This window comes from Brassica napus, chromosome A2 (assembly GCF_020379485.1).
Source record: "Brassica napus cultivar Da-Ae chromosome A2, Da-Ae, whole genome shotgun sequence".
Classification (NCBI taxonomy): Eukaryota; Viridiplantae; Streptophyta; class Magnoliopsida; order Brassicales; family Brassicaceae; genus Brassica; species Brassica napus.
Genome location: NC_063435.1, coordinates 26,846,552 through 26,865,971, shown reverse-complemented (window position 1 = coordinate 26,865,971; position 19,420 = coordinate 26,846,552). Strand labels below are relative to the sequence as shown.

General features: G+C 34.3%; 4 protein-coding genes across 8 annotated transcripts; 1 reads left to right on the top strand and 3 right to left on the bottom strand.

The window, feature by feature from the left end:
* Nucleotides 1-135: 135 nt before the first annotated feature.
* Nucleotides 136-2,114, bottom strand: LOC106367764 (basic leucine zipper 63). The gene is made up of 6 exons (XM_013807604.3): nucleotides 1,751-2,114; nucleotides 1,267-1,366; nucleotides 1,020-1,119; nucleotides 845-920; nucleotides 630-755; nucleotides 136-547 (listed from the first exon to the last, which is right to left on the bottom strand). Exons 1-6 carry the CDS (start codon nucleotides 2,030-2,032, stop codon nucleotides 284-286), a joined length of 948 nt encoding a protein of 315 aa, XP_013663058.1. The 5' UTR covers nucleotides 2,033-2,114; the 3' UTR covers nucleotides 136-283.
* Nucleotides 2,115-4,801: 2,687 nt separating this feature from the next.
* Nucleotides 4,802-7,844, bottom strand: LOC106367760 (GDP-mannose 3,5-epimerase). Its single transcript, XM_013807600.3, has 7 exons — nucleotides 7,617-7,844; nucleotides 6,478-6,894; nucleotides 6,298-6,394; nucleotides 5,934-6,063; nucleotides 5,734-5,862; nucleotides 5,258-5,469; nucleotides 4,802-5,169 (listed from the first exon to the last, which is right to left on the bottom strand). Exons 2-7 carry the CDS (start codon nucleotides 6,891-6,893, stop codon nucleotides 5,014-5,016), a joined length of 1,140 nt encoding a protein of 379 aa, XP_013663054.1. The 5' UTR covers nucleotide 6,894; nucleotides 7,617-7,844; the 3' UTR covers nucleotides 4,802-5,013.
* A 1,625-nt stretch (nucleotides 7,845-9,469) lies between these two features.
* On the bottom strand, nucleotides 9,470-12,205 carry LOC106367759 (protein PHR1-LIKE 1-like). 5 transcript variants are annotated; one of them, XM_048745750.1, is made up of 7 exons: nucleotides 12,081-12,205; nucleotides 10,647-11,279; nucleotides 10,482-10,558; nucleotides 10,340-10,385; nucleotides 10,074-10,134; nucleotides 9,889-9,958; nucleotides 9,470-9,811 (listed from the first exon to the last, which is right to left on the bottom strand). In XM_048745750.1, exons 1-7 carry the CDS (start codon nucleotides 12,112-12,114, stop codon nucleotides 9,590-9,592), a joined length of 1,143 nt encoding a protein of 380 aa, XP_048601707.1. In that variant the 5' UTR covers nucleotides 12,115-12,205; the 3' UTR covers nucleotides 9,470-9,589. The 5 variants fall into 5 exon arrangements, with proteins under 5 accessions (XP_048601707.1, XP_048601706.1, XP_048601712.1 ...); XM_048745749.1 differs by having other exon boundaries at nucleotides 10,647-11,333; nucleotides 12,081-12,203; XM_048745755.1 differs by lacking the exon at nucleotides 12,081-12,205 and adding an exon at nucleotides 11,964-12,076.
* A 1,361-nt stretch (nucleotides 12,206-13,566) lies between these two features.
* On the top strand, nucleotides 13,567-15,925 carry LOC106364853 (peroxygenase 2). The gene is made up of 6 exons (XM_013804342.3): nucleotides 13,567-13,726; nucleotides 14,233-14,382; nucleotides 14,458-14,543; nucleotides 14,857-14,951; nucleotides 15,020-15,145; nucleotides 15,356-15,925. The coding sequence occupies exons 1-6, from the start codon at nucleotides 13,618-13,620 to the stop codon at nucleotides 15,504-15,506; spliced, it is 717 nt and encodes a 238-aa protein (XP_013659796.1). The 5' UTR covers nucleotides 13,567-13,617; the 3' UTR covers nucleotides 15,507-15,925.
* Nucleotides 15,926-19,420: the final 3,495 nt, after the last annotated feature.

Genomic DNA, 19,420 nt, shown 5'->3' with positions numbered 1-19,420 from the left:
GCTTAATAAATATTTACATTATAATGTTTGCAGTACCTCAGCATCATTCACTAGATAATATGGATGAAGCTTGAGATTGACACTCTTTTGTTAACCTGGTAGTATTCACAAGATAGTCCAGATGGTGGAGATAAATTGAACACAAGAGGAAAACAGAAGTAGAAATAACTAAGCAATTCACAAGGGTTAAAAAAACAACAGATACATATTTACATATAACCTTTGTCTCATTATCTCATTTGTGACAATGTTACAGAACAAGTTTTTTTTTTAAATTCACAAACTACTGATCCCCAACGCTGCGAATACGTTTCTGCAGATGCTCCAAACTCGCAACTCTCCTCATCGACTCTGTCCTGTTCATTTTGCACCCTGTCAAGGCCTTGTTTTTGTTGCCTGAGCTAATCTCCGATGTGGTCACTCGGATGCTTGTGTCTACAGAATCTGATGTCTCTGAAGGATTAGAGACAGTTGAAACCTGAGGCATGGTGTGATACATCGGGTTGAAGCCTGTGAGTCTCTTCACTGTCTCCTCAGCCATTTTCACCTTCAAAAAAAAAAAGTTTCTTCAACAGTCTTATTATTATAGTCTGTTAATTGAGTTTTTGGTTAGGAAAATGGATTTTTACTTTTGCTCGTAGTGTCTCGATATTGGCTTTAAGAACTCTGTTTTCGACAGCTGCTTCATTGAATGTTTGAGTTACGTCAGTGAGACCCTTCATGAGGTTTGAGTTCTCCACACGCAGCTGTGAAACCTGTCAGAGAGATGGATAGATTGTAATAAGTGAGCTTAGAAATGTCTAAAGAAAGAAACACATGAGGGAAGAGTAACAATGTAACATACTTGTGTCTCTAGCTCGCTGAGGTGTGCTTGCTTTCTTCTTCTGGACCGCCTAGCTGATTCCCTGTTAGAGAGCATCCTGTAATTATAAAAATAAACAAACACAATGTTCATGTTCAAGTAAGATTTTGTCTTCTCAGAGACATTATTAGTCCATGAAAGAATGTAAATGATTTACCTTTTGACACGCTTAACATTGGTGGGATTCATATTAGTTTCTTCTTCGTCACCAGAGAGCTCAGATCCACTTGTTATTGCACTGCTCATCACTGGTGTAGCTGCAAATGAAAAACCATACAGGTTGGTTACATTAGCATAGCAATTCACAAGAACTCTCAAACACAATAAATATCAACAACATCTTTAAAGGGCTCATCACATAGGTAAATTAATTAAGAAAACATTAGAGCAGTAAATTAAAAAACCTTTGGAAGAAGCAAGAGAGCCTTGGTCTGAAGCAGTGGATGTATAAGCTCCACCATTCTCAGATCTAACAGATGTATCCTGAGGTTTGCTGAAAGCTCCCTATCAAGTTTCACATAGTAACACAACAACTCAATTATCAAAAATAGTGTAAAATCTTAGGGAAGATAATAGCAAATTTTTAATATTTATTTTTCCAATTCAAAATCAATTTTCGAAAGAAAAATATTAATTTCACAGACTCAAATCATATCCTATATAAGATCACAAGACTCACTTTAAGAACTAAATAAGCTTAGTTCTAAACTTCTAGTACAAGTCAAATGATAAAAGGTTTGATTTTCTTGGATCCTATCATTTGATTTTGTATCCATATACTCTTTTTGTCTTCAGAACATGTTCTCACTAATAAATCAAAACTTAGTCTAAACAAGAAGCTACTAAAACTGAAGGGTGAAGAGACTAGAGAGAGACTTAGTTGTTTACCCTTTTCATGGCGACAGCAGCACAAGCTAAGTTGAGTTTACTCTTAAGGAACTCTCTGTATTCCTCTGAATCTACAGGAACACTCGGAGAAGGAGGTCCAGAGACGGAAACGCCATAGACAGCTTCTCCAGCAGAGGAGGACTCTTGGATGAAGCGTTGGAATGCCCACTCGGAGTCACTACGGTTCATCATCCCCTTCGCTGTTGTTCCATTGGTCTCTTCGGCCAGCTCCGACCAAAGATGGTTGCAGGAGATTTCTTCGACAGAGAGAGTCTTTTCCATTTTTGGGTTTCAACTTCTTGTTCTTGTTCCTACAAAAGTTTCTTCTTATCCGATTGGTCAGTCTTTTGCATTTAATGTGTTCTTTTCATTTCTTTTAATTTGTAAAATTTATCAATAATATTATCAGATTACCTACCAAGGCCCCGACAAGAATAGTGTATTCTTATTCACACCAAATACTTTTGATTCGTTCTATGAAGTCCTATATTTCTCATTGTAATTGGTAACAAAAGGGATAAGAAAAATATGATTCCATGTAAGATCAAGATGGTTAAGATATGCAAATGCACATGGTCTTTGATTATTATTTTATTATTTTATTATTTGAGGGTTCATATTCTTAAAGCACCCACAGTGTTTTGGTTTTATCTGAATTTTTTTATTAGAAAAAATATTAAAATATGTAACAGTAAAAAAAAAAAGGTAAAACAAAACGAATGTCGTTTCTTTCCGAAAAAACTTTGCAATTGTCTTCAGAAACCATTAAGCCAAAGTGTCTTCTTTTCATTCACTCAATTTAACTTTAGGCTTTTTAATTTTGTTATTCAGTTGTATTATTCTAAAGTATTAATATATTTATGTTTAGAAACTCAAAGTTAAGAAATTTGTCACTAATGATGCTCTTATAACTTTTTTAAGAGCAAACCCTTGTCAAAAAAATTAATGATTATAAAACTGAAGTATTCAAATGTGGTGCCTCCACTGCCGATGAAATGAATAATAATCTCAAGTACTATACTTTTTGCTTTAGTTTAGTTAATATAAACCAATAATAAATATTTTTGAGAGATTATTTTATTGTATTATTCAATGATTTTTTTTATAAAGTTCATATAGTAAAGGAATATAAATACAAAGTTATTCATTTATTTTGAAAATTTGGAATAAGTAAATCTTTTCAAATTCACTAAAATCAGTTAAACAGTATCTGAATTACTCTTTTCAGTAGTTTATAAGAAATTATATTTAATATCATAATTAATAACATGAAAAAGACCTAAAAAGTTGTTTATAAAGGAGTACTTAACTGGCTAATTGTATACACGAATATTACATACACCAACTTTCAAACTATTTGAATCCACTTTGGAATTGGGCGGCATTGGGTTATTTAATCGAAACTATACTTCGGGACAGATGATGGAAAAAAATAAGACTTTGAGGGGCTTTAAGTAATATCGTTGATTCTATCACAGACTTACACGTAGTGAATATTTTTTGCCTTATTGGATTAAATAATATTTTTCCAACGCTTTTTGGGGTCAAATCCAAGTAAGACTGACGTGGCAATAGGGGTATTTTATTAAATATGGGAAGTTGATTGGCGTCGTTGTTTTCGTGGGTCCATTTAATATTCCCATTTGCATTCTACAAATAACCAAATAAGGAGAGACCTGAGAGCGACATAAGATATAGTCTTTTTAGTTAATTTAGATTAGAGAAATGTACTAAAGATATCATTTTTGGATAAGAATCTATCAAAACTCAAGTTGCATTTCGTGGGTCCATTCTGATTGTTGCATTTATGGTGCACCTGTGCCAAACCTCTTGTCGAGATGTGTAAATGGGGCAACATGAAAAGTGATGGCTCATTCATTTTGGATATATAATAGGTAGGCACCACTTTTCAAGCAACAAGACTTCATGGGACCTAATATGTTTCCCTCCTTTAGAACCACATGAAATCTTTGTGCATGCTTTTTACACGAGCAATATCTTCTTGGTCCACAATGTTTGGACTTTCCAAGTATTCATAGTTTGGTGTGGATATGGTTTGTGTTATAGTCACTATTTTGCAAGTTGTCTTGCAGATACTATAGTTTGAATATTCGTTAATAATTTAAATATAAAACGTTATTTCTGTAATGATTTTGAAAGTAATATCTAGTTTTTTTGCTAAATAAGTAATATCTAGATAGATTTATAAACAACAAACAGTATTAAGGTATCTAAATTACGAGTTCTATTGGTAAGCTTCTTACAAGATAATGGGGGAAGAGTGGAGAGGAAAAAAAGTTGCATGCCGGACTTTGGTTAAACCAGGCAATTGGAATGTAACTGTACATAATCCTTAGTTCTTTGATAAAGTTAGATGATCATGCTAGTGATGGACCGAGTGTACATCTTTTGTTATATAGAAGTATCCATTTAATCTTTTAGCATGGGCTTTTCACATATGAGTTATGAGGCTCATAAAGACTTTTATAGCCCATTATATCAGGACCGTAATAGCAGCACCGTTGAATATTTAGGGAGAGAGCAAAGACTTCCGTTGACAGCAAAATAGTCACGTTTCAAAACGGTCTTTGAATTGAGCAGCTGCTCGAGCCTTAAACCCCACATTGTCTCTGCTTATCTGATAATTTCAGTCACACCCCCACATTGTCTCTGCCATTTGGTCTAATTGAAATTATTGTTGAATATGAATGATAAATAAAGTCTTTTAAACGGAAAGAAGGTGCTTGCTGCTTGGTAACTTTTGAAATCTTTTGATGTATATACGAAGTTATGTCAGAATAACATATAATGAATCCGAATACACCTTCCAGAAAGAATATACCACAGAAGCTAGTTTGAAAAGTAGAGTGCCATGTGACTTTTCCTAGTTAATCTTACTCTTAATCAGTGTGGAACGTTTAACATTTTATCAATGGGGATAGTAACGTGTGATTGCTTTGGCTGAGAAAGAAGTGGAGAGCAGAGAAAGAATCTCTAGAGATGTGTGAAGATATGGTCTTAAGACATTATTGATAAGATGACAGAAAAATATTGTGACAGGACCAAAATAATATTGTATTAGGACCACAATAATATATACTTAATACATAGTATAATCTAGTTTAACAGGAAATGTTTTTTCAACCAAAAAATAATAATTGAACAAGAAAGATCAGCAGCAGAAGAGGACAGTCAAATCCAAAACACTTCCCTGACCTTAATTATGTATTAAGCAAGGCCATACTTTGAGCCAAATCATCCATTTACTCTTTTCCATCAGCAGCACGGAGTGAGCCAAGCTGAACCGGTGCTTGAGTCCCAACCACTTTTGAAGACCCATAAAGCGACACATCACTGCCTTTTGCCTTCTCTTTCTCAATCTGTTCCTTTATCCAGAAGTAAGTTATTCTGAGCCCCTCCTGATTTCACCACACAAAAACCAAGTCACATGAGGTGTCAGTCAAACTGCTACTTTGAGTAATAATAATAATGTTTTTTTTATCGTACCTTCAATCTCATTGTTGGAGCCCAACCAAGCTTCTCTTTGATGAGATTGTTGTCTGAGTTACGGCCACGAACACCTTCTGGTCCTGGAATGTGGTGAATCGGTAGCTTCTTTTCCTCAAAGCTCAGAACCATCTCAGCCATCTCGTTCATACTCACCATCTCATCGCTTCCTATGTTCACCGGCTCACGGAAATCTGATTTTGTCAACCTAAAATGCAACCATGAGGAAGATTAATACAATGCTGTAACATTCAAATTAATGTTCAAAGAAATAGATATGCGGTAGTAAAAAGTTTTATATGAAAAAATATTGATTAGGCGTTCACCTAAAACGATTTTTGAGCGCCTAGACCAATTTTATTTTAAAAATGGTTCTAAGATTTCATTTTGTTTAGGTTCGATTTGCCGCCTAGACCGATTTTTAGAACACTAATACAGATTATATCATTTCTAATATGGAGCTGAGGCTTTACTTAGTACACCTTCAACACACTCATCAATGAAGGTAAAAGAGCGAGTTTGAAGCCCATCTCCCCACATCTCAAACCTATCTGTGGAGGTGAGAGCCTTTCTACAGAAAGCAGCTGGTGCCTTCTCTCTTCCACCTACCAATATTAAACACAAATGGTAAAGCAAAGAATAGTTCCTGGAAACTGTTTTGTTCTGTCTGTAATACCTTTCCATGTTCCGAAAGGACCGTAAATGTTATGGAACCTTCCAATGCGGCACTCAATCCCAAAATCTTTGTTGTAATGCTTGCACAGCTCCTCCGTTGCTAGTTTCTCCAAACCATAAGCATCTTGTGGCTATATATAACATTATAAAATCAAACTATTAAAGACTCTTCATATGAATAATTAAACATCATCACCAACAAGGAGTTGGTCTAGTGGCTAAAACTCGGATTATCTAGTGTAGTTCCGTTGGGAAGCGTCTCCTCACCAAATTTAAAATGGTTTGGGCCTATTAACGGGCCCACAGGCCCAAAACCTCATAATTATTAAACACAAAAGAATGATAATCATCAAAGTGACACAAACCTCAGCAGGCCAAGCATCTGACTCCTTGAGGCTCACATTAGTAGTTTCCAGCTGCTTGAACTCTGGATAGATACATGCACTAGAAGCGTAGAAGAACCTGAAAACACACAAACATCAAAAAGTTTCAAACTTTTAACTCTGTTTACAAAAAGGAAGATACCCCAAAAACACAATTCTGACCTCTTAATCCCATTGATCCTAGCAGCCTCAATCATATTAAAGCTGATCATAGTATTGTTATACATGATAACAGAGTGGTTGGACTGGATGAAACCCATACCGCCCATATCAGCAGCCAAGTTAAAGACGTGATCAACGCCATCGGTAACCTTGAGGCAATTCTCCATGACCCTGAGATCAACGAGGTGGAACTCATCGCAGAACATGTCTTCAGTCATGTGCTCATTCTTCTTCCAGTCGGATGCAATGACGTAATGGCCCTCGTGCTTTAGACGGCGAGCGATGTGGGAGGCTATGAAACCTCCGGCTCCTGTGATTGATATCTTGAGCTTGTGAGAAGGCCAGTAAAGCTCTCGAGAGAGGTCCTCGTATGTGTAGGCACCATAGTCAGTACTTCCATTGGTGGTTGACGCCATTCTGTAGCAAAGAATCTAGTCAGACAGAACAGTAAAGACTTGAACTTTGTAATGTCTGAATCAAAAATAAGAAGAGACAAAAACAAATATTTAGTAAGACAGAACAGTAAAGACTTCAACTTTGTAATGTCTGAATCAAAAATTTAGAAGAGACGAAAACAAAAAAAAACTAGTAAGACAGAACAGTAAAGACTTAAACTTTGTAATGTCTGAATCAAAAATAAGAAGAGACAAAAAAAAATCTAGTAATAAAGAACAGTAAAGACTTAAACTTTGTAATGTCTGATCAAAAATTTAGAAGAGACAAAAACAAAAATCTAGTAAGACAGAACAGTAAAGACTTAAACTTTGTAATGTCTGAATCAAAAAATTAGAAGAGACAAAAAAAGTAGTAAGACAGAACAGTAAAGACTTAAACTTCGTAATGTCTGAATCAAAAATTTAGAAGAGACAAAAACAAAAATCTAGTAAGACAGAACAATAAAGACTTAAACTTTGTAATGTTTGAATCAAAATGAGAAGGGATGAAAGCAAATCCAACAAGTCTGGAACAGTCAGATCTCATGCAAATGGCTAAATGTACAATCTTTATATTACTATAAATATACACAAAATTGTTTCAGAACTTTGGTAATGTGATCCACAGAAGAAGCACGCACACAAAATCTTGCAATCTCAAACATTAACCAAATCAGAAAACCAAACCGGGATTAGATCAGTTACCCTGAGAAAGCTTCGAGACGGTGAAGAAGAGATAATGCAGAGAGCGGGGAGATAAAGGTGAGGACTTTGTGGGAAAAACGGAGAGGAACTCTGTGTGTTGTTATATATTGACAAGGAGACGAGCCAAGGAGGAAGATGATGAACAGAGGAGAGCAACGCCACTCGTTTTGTTAATCTTTCTCCTCCAATCTCCGATTACTGCATCTCTGTATTTTTCATTTTTAATTTTGGCAAAGGACTAATATATCCTCCAAAACAATTCAAGAATTTTATTGATTATGAAATAATTTAGTTTAACAAATAAATAACGAGAAAATTACATTTTCTAATGATGGTTTTAATGCATTTGTCTTTTCTTACGTTTTAGATTTTTCTTTAAAAAAATCCATCAGTGCCTAGCCTAGAATACTGGTAAGCTGTAACGCAAGGATCCAGACAGATAGCATTTTGATCTGAGATAATGATGTATTGTACCAGGTTTAAGTGCGTAGACTTGGATGGGAATGGGATTCTTACGAGACATGAGATGCAGTTCTTTTATGAGGAGCAGATGCGTTGGAAGGAGTGAATGGAGGAAGAGGCTGTTCTTTTTGAGGATGTTTTATGCCAGATTAGTGATATGATCGGACCAGAGGTTTAAACACTATGTCTCATGATTTTGTGGTTATTATATGCTCAAGCCATTCTAGTATTTAAAGTAAATTATAGGAGAGTGTCTTACGTTGACAGAGTGGGACCGTTTTGCACATAGAGAGTACATAAGGCTTTCAATGAATGGAAGTGGTGAGGTTAGTGATGAGTCGCTGGAGGCTCCCTTATGAGTTCATAAAGGTCAAGCTTCCTTTGATTCACTCTCTTGTTATGATCCACCAAAGCCAGTGTTGATTGAATAAGAGTAAGAAAACAAAACTTTAGAAGTTGAAGGTTGTGCAAATGCTATTATTTCATCATATTGTTTAAATCTTGCATAACATAAAATGCAAAGTGATTGGGCAGAATCTTTGGAGCTTGTTTGTTAAGAATCGTCTAATCTCATCGCTTGTAATGCAATCCACTATGCTGATGTTTTTATTTCTTGGTTTGTCTGAACTTTGTACATGTGTTAGCTACTTGATCATCTACAGTTTTTTTAAATTTGTGAAACCCAAAATGTTCCTTTTTTGTTTTTAGTTTAGCTATGTTTTTCACGATGCAAAGTCATCCATCAGCATCATAGGTGTCGTGGATCATTGGATTAAAGGTACCCAGTGGTAGTGGCCAGTTAAGTGACAACAACAGTAACAGGTACAAGGACAATGAAGTTGACCCTTTCCTCATACCGTCAAATTACACATAGTGCTCCTAAATCTGGTTCCTCGAGTTCCCGTTCCAATCAAGTACATGAATAATAATTGACATCCTGAAAAAATGGATGTCACTTAGATGACAAGAGGTTGTTGTGTTATTGATGCCATCTTATTTGTGAATCTGTTAAGAAACACGTTTGCTATAAGAAACAGCCGTTTTGCTCTCTTCAGTTAGTCTTCAATCATTTTTAATTTCAATAAGGCATGCGGGTTCAGGTAGTTTGAATAATCCAGTTCTGTTTTCAGATAGTTAGGTTCAATATAAATCTTACCAAACTAACCCAAAAAAGCTTAGTTAGTTCGGTTTTTTAAATCCTACCAAATTTTTTTATTTTGGTTTAATCTTGTTAAAATTTGAAATAAATTCGGTCAAATTAGGTTAGGGTATGGTTTGATTATATATTTCCTTTCAGTTCAAAATCTCAGCCCTAAGCAATAATATCTTCAGTTAGTATTGCAGGGCCTTCAAAGCAACTGCTTCCTAAACTGAACAAAGCACAAAAGCTGTGAAGAAACAATTTTCTTTTTAACAAAACTGTAGTTAATGCATCTGTGTGTTTTCCATTAAACACCTAACTTAACTCCCAATAAACATGTGTCGTCAACCAAATCAATATGTTTTTCAATCTACTCATCTTCTCTGGCCCGTTTCCTTGATACTGAAACAGCAGATTCACTTAGGTCCCCTGCTTGTGTCACAACACCAGATTCAAACTCAACTTCTGCAGATGCGTTGCATTGCTTTGAGGAGGAAGAGCTCTTGTTCTCTTCTAACTTCTGTTGTTTCTCAAACATCATCTGTAGGTACCGACCTTGTTTCTCAATCTGTAACTGTAGCGCCCGTTGAGTCTGTGACATATATATTTAAAACAAACATCAGCCAATAGTCACGAACAAGCTAATACTCTTTCTGGCCAAATCATTACCTCGAGCTGCTCATGGAGACGTTTCTGAACTTCCATCTGTAACCTTAGAGCTTGTGTGATCTCAACGCTCCTGGTAAAAGAAAAATAGAAAACATAAATTAACTAGCTAGAAACACATATAAGTAACTTCAACACATTTACAATCAAATACTCTCTTAGTTTATGCAGTCAGAAAATTAACTTACGTTTTCATGTCAAGAGATTTGATATCTTCTATAGATGTCATCTTCTTCTCTTGAGGTTCTCCTGTGTAAAGAAAGAAACAAAGATTAATACAGAAGCCTTTAGCCTTTTCTAGAGAGTTACCAATTCTTTAGAGGCCTATGTGGTTTAAAGCTTAGGAAAAAGTGCAAGTATTCTGTTAAACTAGGCCTGAGATTTTGAACCGAACCAAACCAAAATTTCGGCTTTCGGTTTTGCATCTAAGAGTTAAACTATATGAAATCCTAACCTGTAGCTTCTGAAGTCTCCGGTTTGTACCTTGCCGTTCTGTATTTCTGTAGAAAAAAAGAGTTTAATATAAAGACAGTAGAACATGAGAAATGAGTTAAGCATAGCAGAGAAACAAATAAACAAATGGGTAAGAACAAAACCTGCAGATGGCTTTTGACATGATAAATGGTCAAGATAGGGTTATTCAAGAGCTTCAAAACAGCCTTAGGCGTGGCTCCTGAGGTTGAAATTATAGAAAAACGTCAAGAAAAGAAATAGGCTCCACTGTTTATTATTAACAGAGAGAAGAAAGAAAGCTAACGCACGTTCACTACCACCAAGCTGATTAACAGCTTCAACGAAAGCCTCATGAAGTTCTGGTGTCCATCTCATGCGCTGTTTAGTTGTTGCTCCTCCACTAGCTGATGAGTTCAGCTGCTCCTCCAACGAAACCACCTGATGCTGCTGCTGGTTAGCTACTACCTCTTGCCTTGGCACATCCAAAGATGGTGTTGGTGGTGTTAAATTGTGTGGACTTGGATCTCCAAGAAGCTCAGACCAGTTCGGCTCCGAACCATTGTCAACAGACATCAGCTGATCTGCCCAGCTTTGCCACTCGCTTTTCTCATGAACCTCCACGGTTGACCCCACCATAACGTCACTACTCTCTGCTTGTGGATTCAAGGCAGGAACATGGTCAGAAAAATCAAAGAACTCGTCAAGTGGATCTGAAAACTCCGGAAGAGGGTGATTCATTGATTGCGCTTCCAAAAAGCAATCCTGCATAGCCAATCTGTCGCTTGGGGTGGTGGCAACAGGTGGCTGAGTTTGGGAAGCCCTCCCATGAGTTGAGAGAGGTGAAACATTGCAGAATCCAGAGGGAGAAGGAAACATATACCCACCAGAGTTGCCACCAGAGACCACCTGACAAGGCACAGGGTTGTTCATCAGCTCCTGCCCTGATGAACCATAGAAAGAGTTAGGGTATCTGTCTTCCACAGAAGTATGCAGAGCTGAAAAAGATGTTGAATATCCAAAATCATTAGCCATAGTCATGGAACAAGAACAGTTTTGTTTTGTCACAACAACACCACACAGTATCCTAATCTCAGATGGAGAAAAATGGGTTTGCAATGAGGGAAACTTTGATGCAAGAGTGAGAGAGTTAATGTAGAGAATAAAACTTTATGTAGAGGAGATGAACCATTGAATAAAATTCCTCTTTTTCCTCAGTCAAAAACAGTCTGCTCAGGAATATGAATATTCCCAACACTTTTTGTTTTGCTTTAGATCACAAACAAACAAACTCTTACCTCTCAGTCTAACGATCATGGAGATGATAAAGCATCTTACATCTTAGATAGTGAAAGTCCATTACATAACTTAAGATATGGAATCAATGCTTAAAGAATGAAATTTTACTCCCCACTTTCACCACTATATTGGCTTTTGATGAGCCACAGAGACTATTGTAAAAACTCAATAAAGGAGAATACTTTTCAATCAATCACTGAAAGACACACACTCAGAATCTAATCAAAGTTTTAAACTTTACAATCCTAAAGGCAACTCTAGGATCTGGGTTTAACATAAACTCTCTCTTCCTTAAGATCATAAACAAACCCATCACGCAAAAATCAAACCTTTTGATTGAAAAATTCACAAACTAAAGGCGAAAGTTTATAACTTTCCTCTTCATTTAACCATCAAAGAACAGAGACAGCGAAGGGATCGAGAGATTAGGTAAGAGAGAATCTTACTCGAACTCATGAATGGCGGCACGGAACGGAACATAAGGGGCCCTGATGACGATGACTGATCGAAGAAGAAGGCTTTTTGGTTTTTTAGTATTTGTCTTCTCGATAACTTCAAAGAACTCTGTTTCTCCTTTATGTTGTGTTCCACCAGGGTTTTTTAAAGCTTTCCTGACCGCTGGATCCCACTCGTGTGTCTATCAACGGCTGAGAGTTTCACAGAGTACGAATATTCTTTTCTCTCTGTTGTATAAGATCCAGAAAGGGGCCCACTTAATGGTTATTTTTGGCTCTCTTAAATTTAGTAACAAATATGTATATTTTGATTGGTCAAATGCCACGTCAAAGTGCAATAAAAATTTTTTTTGTAGCACCGTTGAATTAGACTTATTTTTTGGGATGTAAATGATAATTGAAAAAGTATAATTTAGTTGAAACTGTGGAATATGGCAACAGTTAAAAATAATAATAATTAATTAGGTAATGGTGGAGAATATGAAATATTAAATAAGGAGAATTGTTCAATAAACATTTGGAATCGTTAAGATGATATCATTTTATTTTTTTAGTTTTGTAAGAAAATAATTATTTGGTGTAAAGTTTTTCACATTCATAACCTTTTTGCTTACTTTTTTGTTAATACCTTTTGTTTACTTTTTAGTTTTAAAATGAGAAAATATATTTGAGCATTTAGAAAATCGCATTAACTAAAATAAAGTGTACTTTAGAGTTAAAATTCATACTAGATCTTGACCAGTGTCTCCACACGGATATTTGTTTTTAATTTTTGTAGACGTTTAAAAATTAAATACATACATTATTGTACTAATTAAATTAGAAGATGCTAATTAGTTAAATATAACTGAGTCAGTTTTATTATTCTGAAAATTTTAAACGATTTTGATTAGTTTAATTTTTAATAAACCAATAAACTAATCTGATCATTTAATCGATTTTATAGTTTTTTATGGATTGTAAAATTGATTTTTTTTAATAAATGAATGATTGCATATCTTTTAAATTTATTAGGTAGCTAAATATTAAGTAATTTTATAATAATTTTTATGGAAATTGTTATTTATAAGGTCAATCGTATTGGATGGTAATTATTGAAGAAAATTTAGGGTTGAGATTTATTTGTACTTCAATTTTAATATTTTAGATATATGTGATGTACAAAAGGAGCAATTATTCTACAACCTTTAGTAAAAAAAATATATTTTACAAACCCGAATGAAAAATGGCAAAGTAAACCCGAAAAAACTTTACACACTCATGATTAAAAAATATATTTTTGATTTCTGGTTTGATATTATATTAAACAACTATTAAAGGGATGTGCTTACTCTTTATTAAAAGGAGACGAAAATGCTTAGTCATAGAAACACGTGGAAAGCGGGCCACGTGTCAACATAAGAGGTTGTTGTTCAAGGCGAAGTAAACTCCCGCGAGTTATTTGGAATCAGTTGCACTCTCTCTCACGTCTCTTTATTTATAAACACAAAAGACTCTCTCCACAACCAATACAGAACGAGAGAGAAAGATGGCGACAGATGCAGGATCAGAGTCGATGGCGACAGTGGCTGCAAAGGCTCCAGTGACGGCCGAGAGGAGGGTCCGGACTGATCTCGATGATCGTCTCCCTAAACCATGTTCGTATATACATTCTCTCCATCTCTTCTTTGTTTTGTTACATGTCCATATATGTGTTCTTTTCTACTTCCACAGCGTTTGCAATTTATTTTGTAGTGGTAAATCAATTCCACAATTATTTATAAAGTGGATTAACTTGGTTAATTGGTTCCACCCACAAACATTAACGTTTTATATATTAGTGTTCGTTTCCTTATATATAATGGTTCAAAAATTATAACAATTAAGACCTCTTCCGTTCCTTCGTACGCGGGATTAAAACATAGTCCTGTTATGATTGTTGAATAATATATAGTGGATAACTTGGATCACCTACTACAAATCTAAGGGATCGCAAAGTTCAACTATGTTTAGAGAAATCTATTTTCCAAAATAGTTGATTTAACATTATTTGAATTTTACTTTAGGAAATGTACACAACTTTAGATCAAGAATTCCTAATCATTAAAATAAAAGAATTGTATACCATTTTATTCTGAATTGTTGTTTGGTGGATTGAAAATAGATGTGCCTCGAGCAATGGTTGCACCTGACATGGAAAACGTTAATGGGACAAGGGGACACAAGCACCAGGACATGTCTGTTCTTCAGCAGCACGTAGCCTTCTTTGACCAGGACGGTGATGGTATCATCTACCCATCGGAAACATTCAGAGGTATTATTTGAGAACAAAAAAACAAAACAAAAAACCTATAATTAGATCATTAATCATTGCTTTGCGTTGCTTCAGGATTTAGAGCACTTGGTTTCAACGTGATCTTTAGTTTCTTTCTGACATTCATCGTGCATCTTACCATGAGTTACGCCACATTGCCTGTAAGTTTCTCATCCACATCTCAGTTAAGATGTATAGTTATTTAGCGCCGTCTTTAACATGTGTAAATCATGTGAACATGGTCTAATTCCAAAATATTAGTTTTTACATTTTTAAACATATGTATAGATTGTGGTATAAAACTAATTTTTTATAATATAGTTCTAAATTTAGGATCTATAATTTCAAAGACGTTAAATATATATAGATTGAGTTATTAACTTTTAAAATTATGTCATTATTGAGAGTAGCATCTTTTATTTATTTAGGATACTCAATATGTTGTTGTCCATGTTTTCTTTTCTCATAAACCAGAGTTGGATACCTTCTTTCTCCTTCCCAATTTACATCAAAAACATCCATAGAGCCAAACACGGAAGCGACACTTCTACTTACGACACAGAAGGAAGGTTCGTGTCTCACATTGTCCATTATATACACTTCTTTGGACTTGTGGTTACGAATATAAAACTGTCAGGTACATTCCGGCAAATCTGGAGAACATGTTTAGTAAGTACGCACGTACTGTGCCTGATAAGCTAACCCGTTACGAGCTGTGGCAAATGACTGAGGCTAACCGCAACGCATTTGATTTCTTTGGCTGGTATGTTCCACCCATAATCGATTGTGCATAGTTAAGTGAAACATTGGTTTTAGATCCCTATTTTTTCTAGTTAATATATAAATAACAGTCTTCCAAATTATTTTTTTCTTTAAAAAAGATTTACTAAAATCCTTACCAAATCCTTATTTGGCTTCCCTCTCTTTGATGTCTTTGTCCCTTAACCTTAATGGTGTGTAAAAATGGAAACAGGGCAGCCAGTAAAATGGAGTGGGGAGTACTCTACTTGCTGGCTAAAGACGAGAATGGTTACTTATCGAAAGAGGCTGTTAGGAGATGCTTCGATGGGAGTTTGTTCGACTACTGCGCCAAGTCGAGAGCTTCTTCTAAAAAGACGGATTAATGAGACCGTTTCATGTTTTGTGGGCAGTTAATGTCTTTAAAGTAACCTTTGTTTGGTCTCTTAAACGAAAACACGAATCAGATCGTATCTTTTTGCTACCTAATATTTTTAATCTTTGTAATGGTTCTTTTGATTTCTATATTTTGGCAACTTTATTTCTTGAAGTAGATCAAGATGTACGTGCTCAAAAATGTCAGTGTGTGTCTATGGATGTTTTGATTGGAAGAGGATCGACAGAGCGAGTAGCATGAAACTTGGTCATGGTAACATGGCTAAGGTTATATCAGGACCAATCGTCAACAACAGGATAACTAAATCATGTGATGATTCGTTCCTGGATATCATGAAACTTGGTCTTATTCTATTTGTAAAAATCCAAATGTTAAATACTTCGAAGAAAGTATACTTCACTTTGTCAACATTTTTAGTTTTTAGAGCAATTCCAACGCAGAGTTCTCTATGAATTCTGGTAATTAAAGAAAAATAAAAAAAACAAAAAAAAAATAGGAAAAAAAACATAAAAAGTTCTTATCTAAAAAGTAAAGACATGAAAACCATATTAAATTCCTTCATTTCACTTGTGAACATATAAACAGCTCATGTATTTAATTCATATTTAAATTTAATTAATTAAAAATATATTTTTTAATCAAGAATTTCTTTTCAGATTCCAACCGGTGAAGCTGATCTTAATAGGTTAAGTGACTTCGAAATTGCAAAATTACCCTTGTTTTCAAATTTAGAATGGTTTTAGTTATTGACATTATTCTTTTTTTTCCACAAATTAACTTTTAATGAATGTAATCATTACAAAGCACATTGGTTAACCAATATGGAATGAAACAAGATGAAGAAGTAAAAGGCTGAGCCGTGGTGATTCGCTTTGCTAGTTCATGCGCAACAGCATTCTCTTCCCGATGAACTTGACGATAGTGAATACTTTCAAACTGACTACACCATCGCTTGATATCACTACATATAGTAATCATGCTGAAATCACCATCCAGCGTAATTAGACTTCTAATCAACACTTTACAGTCACATTCGAAAATGATCTTCTTGTATCCCAAAAAATAGTACATTGTGCTGCTGCCAATAATGACATACTTCCCGCTTCAAGTGCTGATATCGAGTAGCCTAAACAACACATTACCCAATATTGAACTAAACTTTTTGAAGATGTACTTGACATTATTCTTTTTTTCTTCGATTCCATTTCTTTTTCTTGTTAATCTTCTGAATATAATATAGATATAACAAATATGTGGCATAATCTATTATTTCAAGCTTAAAATCTGTAAAATTATGATTTTTCAAGTACATCTTCAACACTACTTTATGTTTCAAAGCTAAATAGAGTTTGAAGTAAAAATACTTCAATCCTACTTTATATTTATATTTTATAATAAAGTAAAAAGTAGATTTACTCTAAAAAATAGAATAATTCATTCATTTTTTTGTTTTCGTTACTTTCTCTTGCACTCTAAAATAATGTATTATTTAGATAGAGCTCAACTCTATCATAATATTATCTATTTTTAAAATAGCAAAATAGAGAAAACCATTGGAATTGGTCAAACTCACTGAATAAAAAGAAATAGTGAAAGCTCATGGCCGATACACGCAATACTTGGGATTTATTATGAAGTGAATTCTTAATCGTGAAAGAAGAAAATATTGATTGTGTGGTGGATTAGATTGGTCCAGTTATGAAGCTGGCGGTTTTTTTTCTGCTTTGAGATTGGTTTTATTCTCTTTGTAAAAATCCAAATGTTAAGGCAATATAATGATGTGTTTCTTTGCACTTAGAGCAAATGGCGATTCTTAGTTTTTTGGGTTAAAAGTTAAAAAAACGGTTTTTTATATTCCGCTAAAAACTCCATCCTAAAAACTCCACCCTGAAAGTTAAAAGTTAGATATTTTATTACTATTTACATAATTTATTTTTTGTTAAAAAGAACGACTTCGATTATGATCTTAAATTCTTAATTAAGGGTTCAGTGACCAACTCTAAACGATCAACATCATTAAAAACTACATTTTAGAGTATCTCTGCTTAGAGTTGGCAGCATTTTTGTTGGAGGTTTAACACAACCTGTAGTAATCATAAAGCTTATTTTGTCCCCTTTTGTTTTATCTTTAATTCTTTGAGTATTTTCTTTTCACTAAACTATAATTTAACTAACTAAAAGTTACATCCAATTTTATAAGATATTCGTCTCAACTTTGGTAATATATGATGGTTTATATCGGCCGCTAGGACATAAAATAATCTGATATAATATTTCTAATACGCTTAAGAATAGTAATTTAATTTCTTGTTTTATTTTGAACTTAAGTTGATTCTAAAATCAGCAACATTCTCCACTTGAATCAGTTTGGTCTATGTCACACATGTATGAGTTTCCAGTTTATTTATTTTTCATGTAAATGTATATTAAAATAAACTGAATATATATATGTTGATGTCAAATGTTAATATCATTAAGTGGTAATGAAAAAGATCAGAAGTGGTGAAACTTGAAATCCAAAGAGTTTCTTGAAGCTAATTTGGTTGTATAAGCCGCAAAAAAGATTAAAAAAGCTTGTAGAACGTAATAGGACTAATCTAGTAGACTAGATTAATGCTAAGGCTGTGTTACAAAAAATAATATTAATGCTAAGGCTAATGATGTGTTTCTTTGCACTTTGATGTGTCTTTTTTTTGTAACACCATCCATGGTCAGATTTATTATCTAGTAAACAAATACATTAGATGATGCATATCAATTGGGTTTGGTTCTTTTTTTTGTTTTGATCAAATTGGGTTTGGTTCTAAGTGGTTCCTCTGCAAATGTTCCTACTAATGGTGCCCACAAGATTAGTTTGGCACATAGTTTAATGTTTCGTCAGTTGGCCTAATCACATAACTCACTTGAACCACATAAAATATTCTGAAAATTAGTTTTTGTTAATCAGATTATGATGTTCACCCACCAATTGGAATTAGAGTTCAGACGGAGGAGACTATATATCAAAGTTATATGTGGCCACGTGCAAAGTCATGCATGTAGTTCATCTCGACATGGTAAGCAAGACAAAGAATTGTACCTTACGGAGAGTAAAGGTTAGCCGTACAACGTGCATAATTAACATGTCAAAATAAAACAATATTTCATTTCAAAGATTGTAAAGTATTTTTTTTTAAGTCAAGTTCTTTTTACAGAGCGTATGTTGGCCTTACAAATAAAAATTGTCAAGAATAATTTCATACTGTAGAATTCGAAAATGACTAGCATACTCAAAGTGGATCATTTCATTGGTTTATAGAACGGTGTCTTTTTCTAGATATCCCAACATAAGAACTTCAGTATGATGTATGATCCTTATCTTACAAGATTACTCATTTGTCAAACCATATTCTTCCTTGTCTCCTAGAGTTTACGTTATTTGATATGAACCGTATATGACGACTCAGTCTTTCAAGATTTCTCCTACTTACGGATAATCTTTTAATTAACTTTTTGACCATGAGAGTTTACTATTTTAACCATCATTTGTGATGGTAACTATAAAATGATTCTCCTAATAATTATATAAGAATGTTCGAAGAATACCATTCTTCTTTTGTAGGGTATCTGAGTTCTGAAAATGACATATCTGATAATAGTACCTTATAATCCAGAGACACTTTCTTGCAATGATATTATAACAGGAAATTTTACAAATGCATTGATTCTTCAGAATAATTAAAGAGGTTGTGAGATTCGCAAAAGAATGCACGTTAACTTTCATGATATAAATTATACTCTAATTAGAATAATAGTTAGATTAGTGTCATCTGTAACAATCATGGTTAGAAACTTCTGGGAAAAGAAAATTCTCAATATAAATTAAATAGAAGTGATTAATAAGGGGTTGTGTGTGCGTGTCTT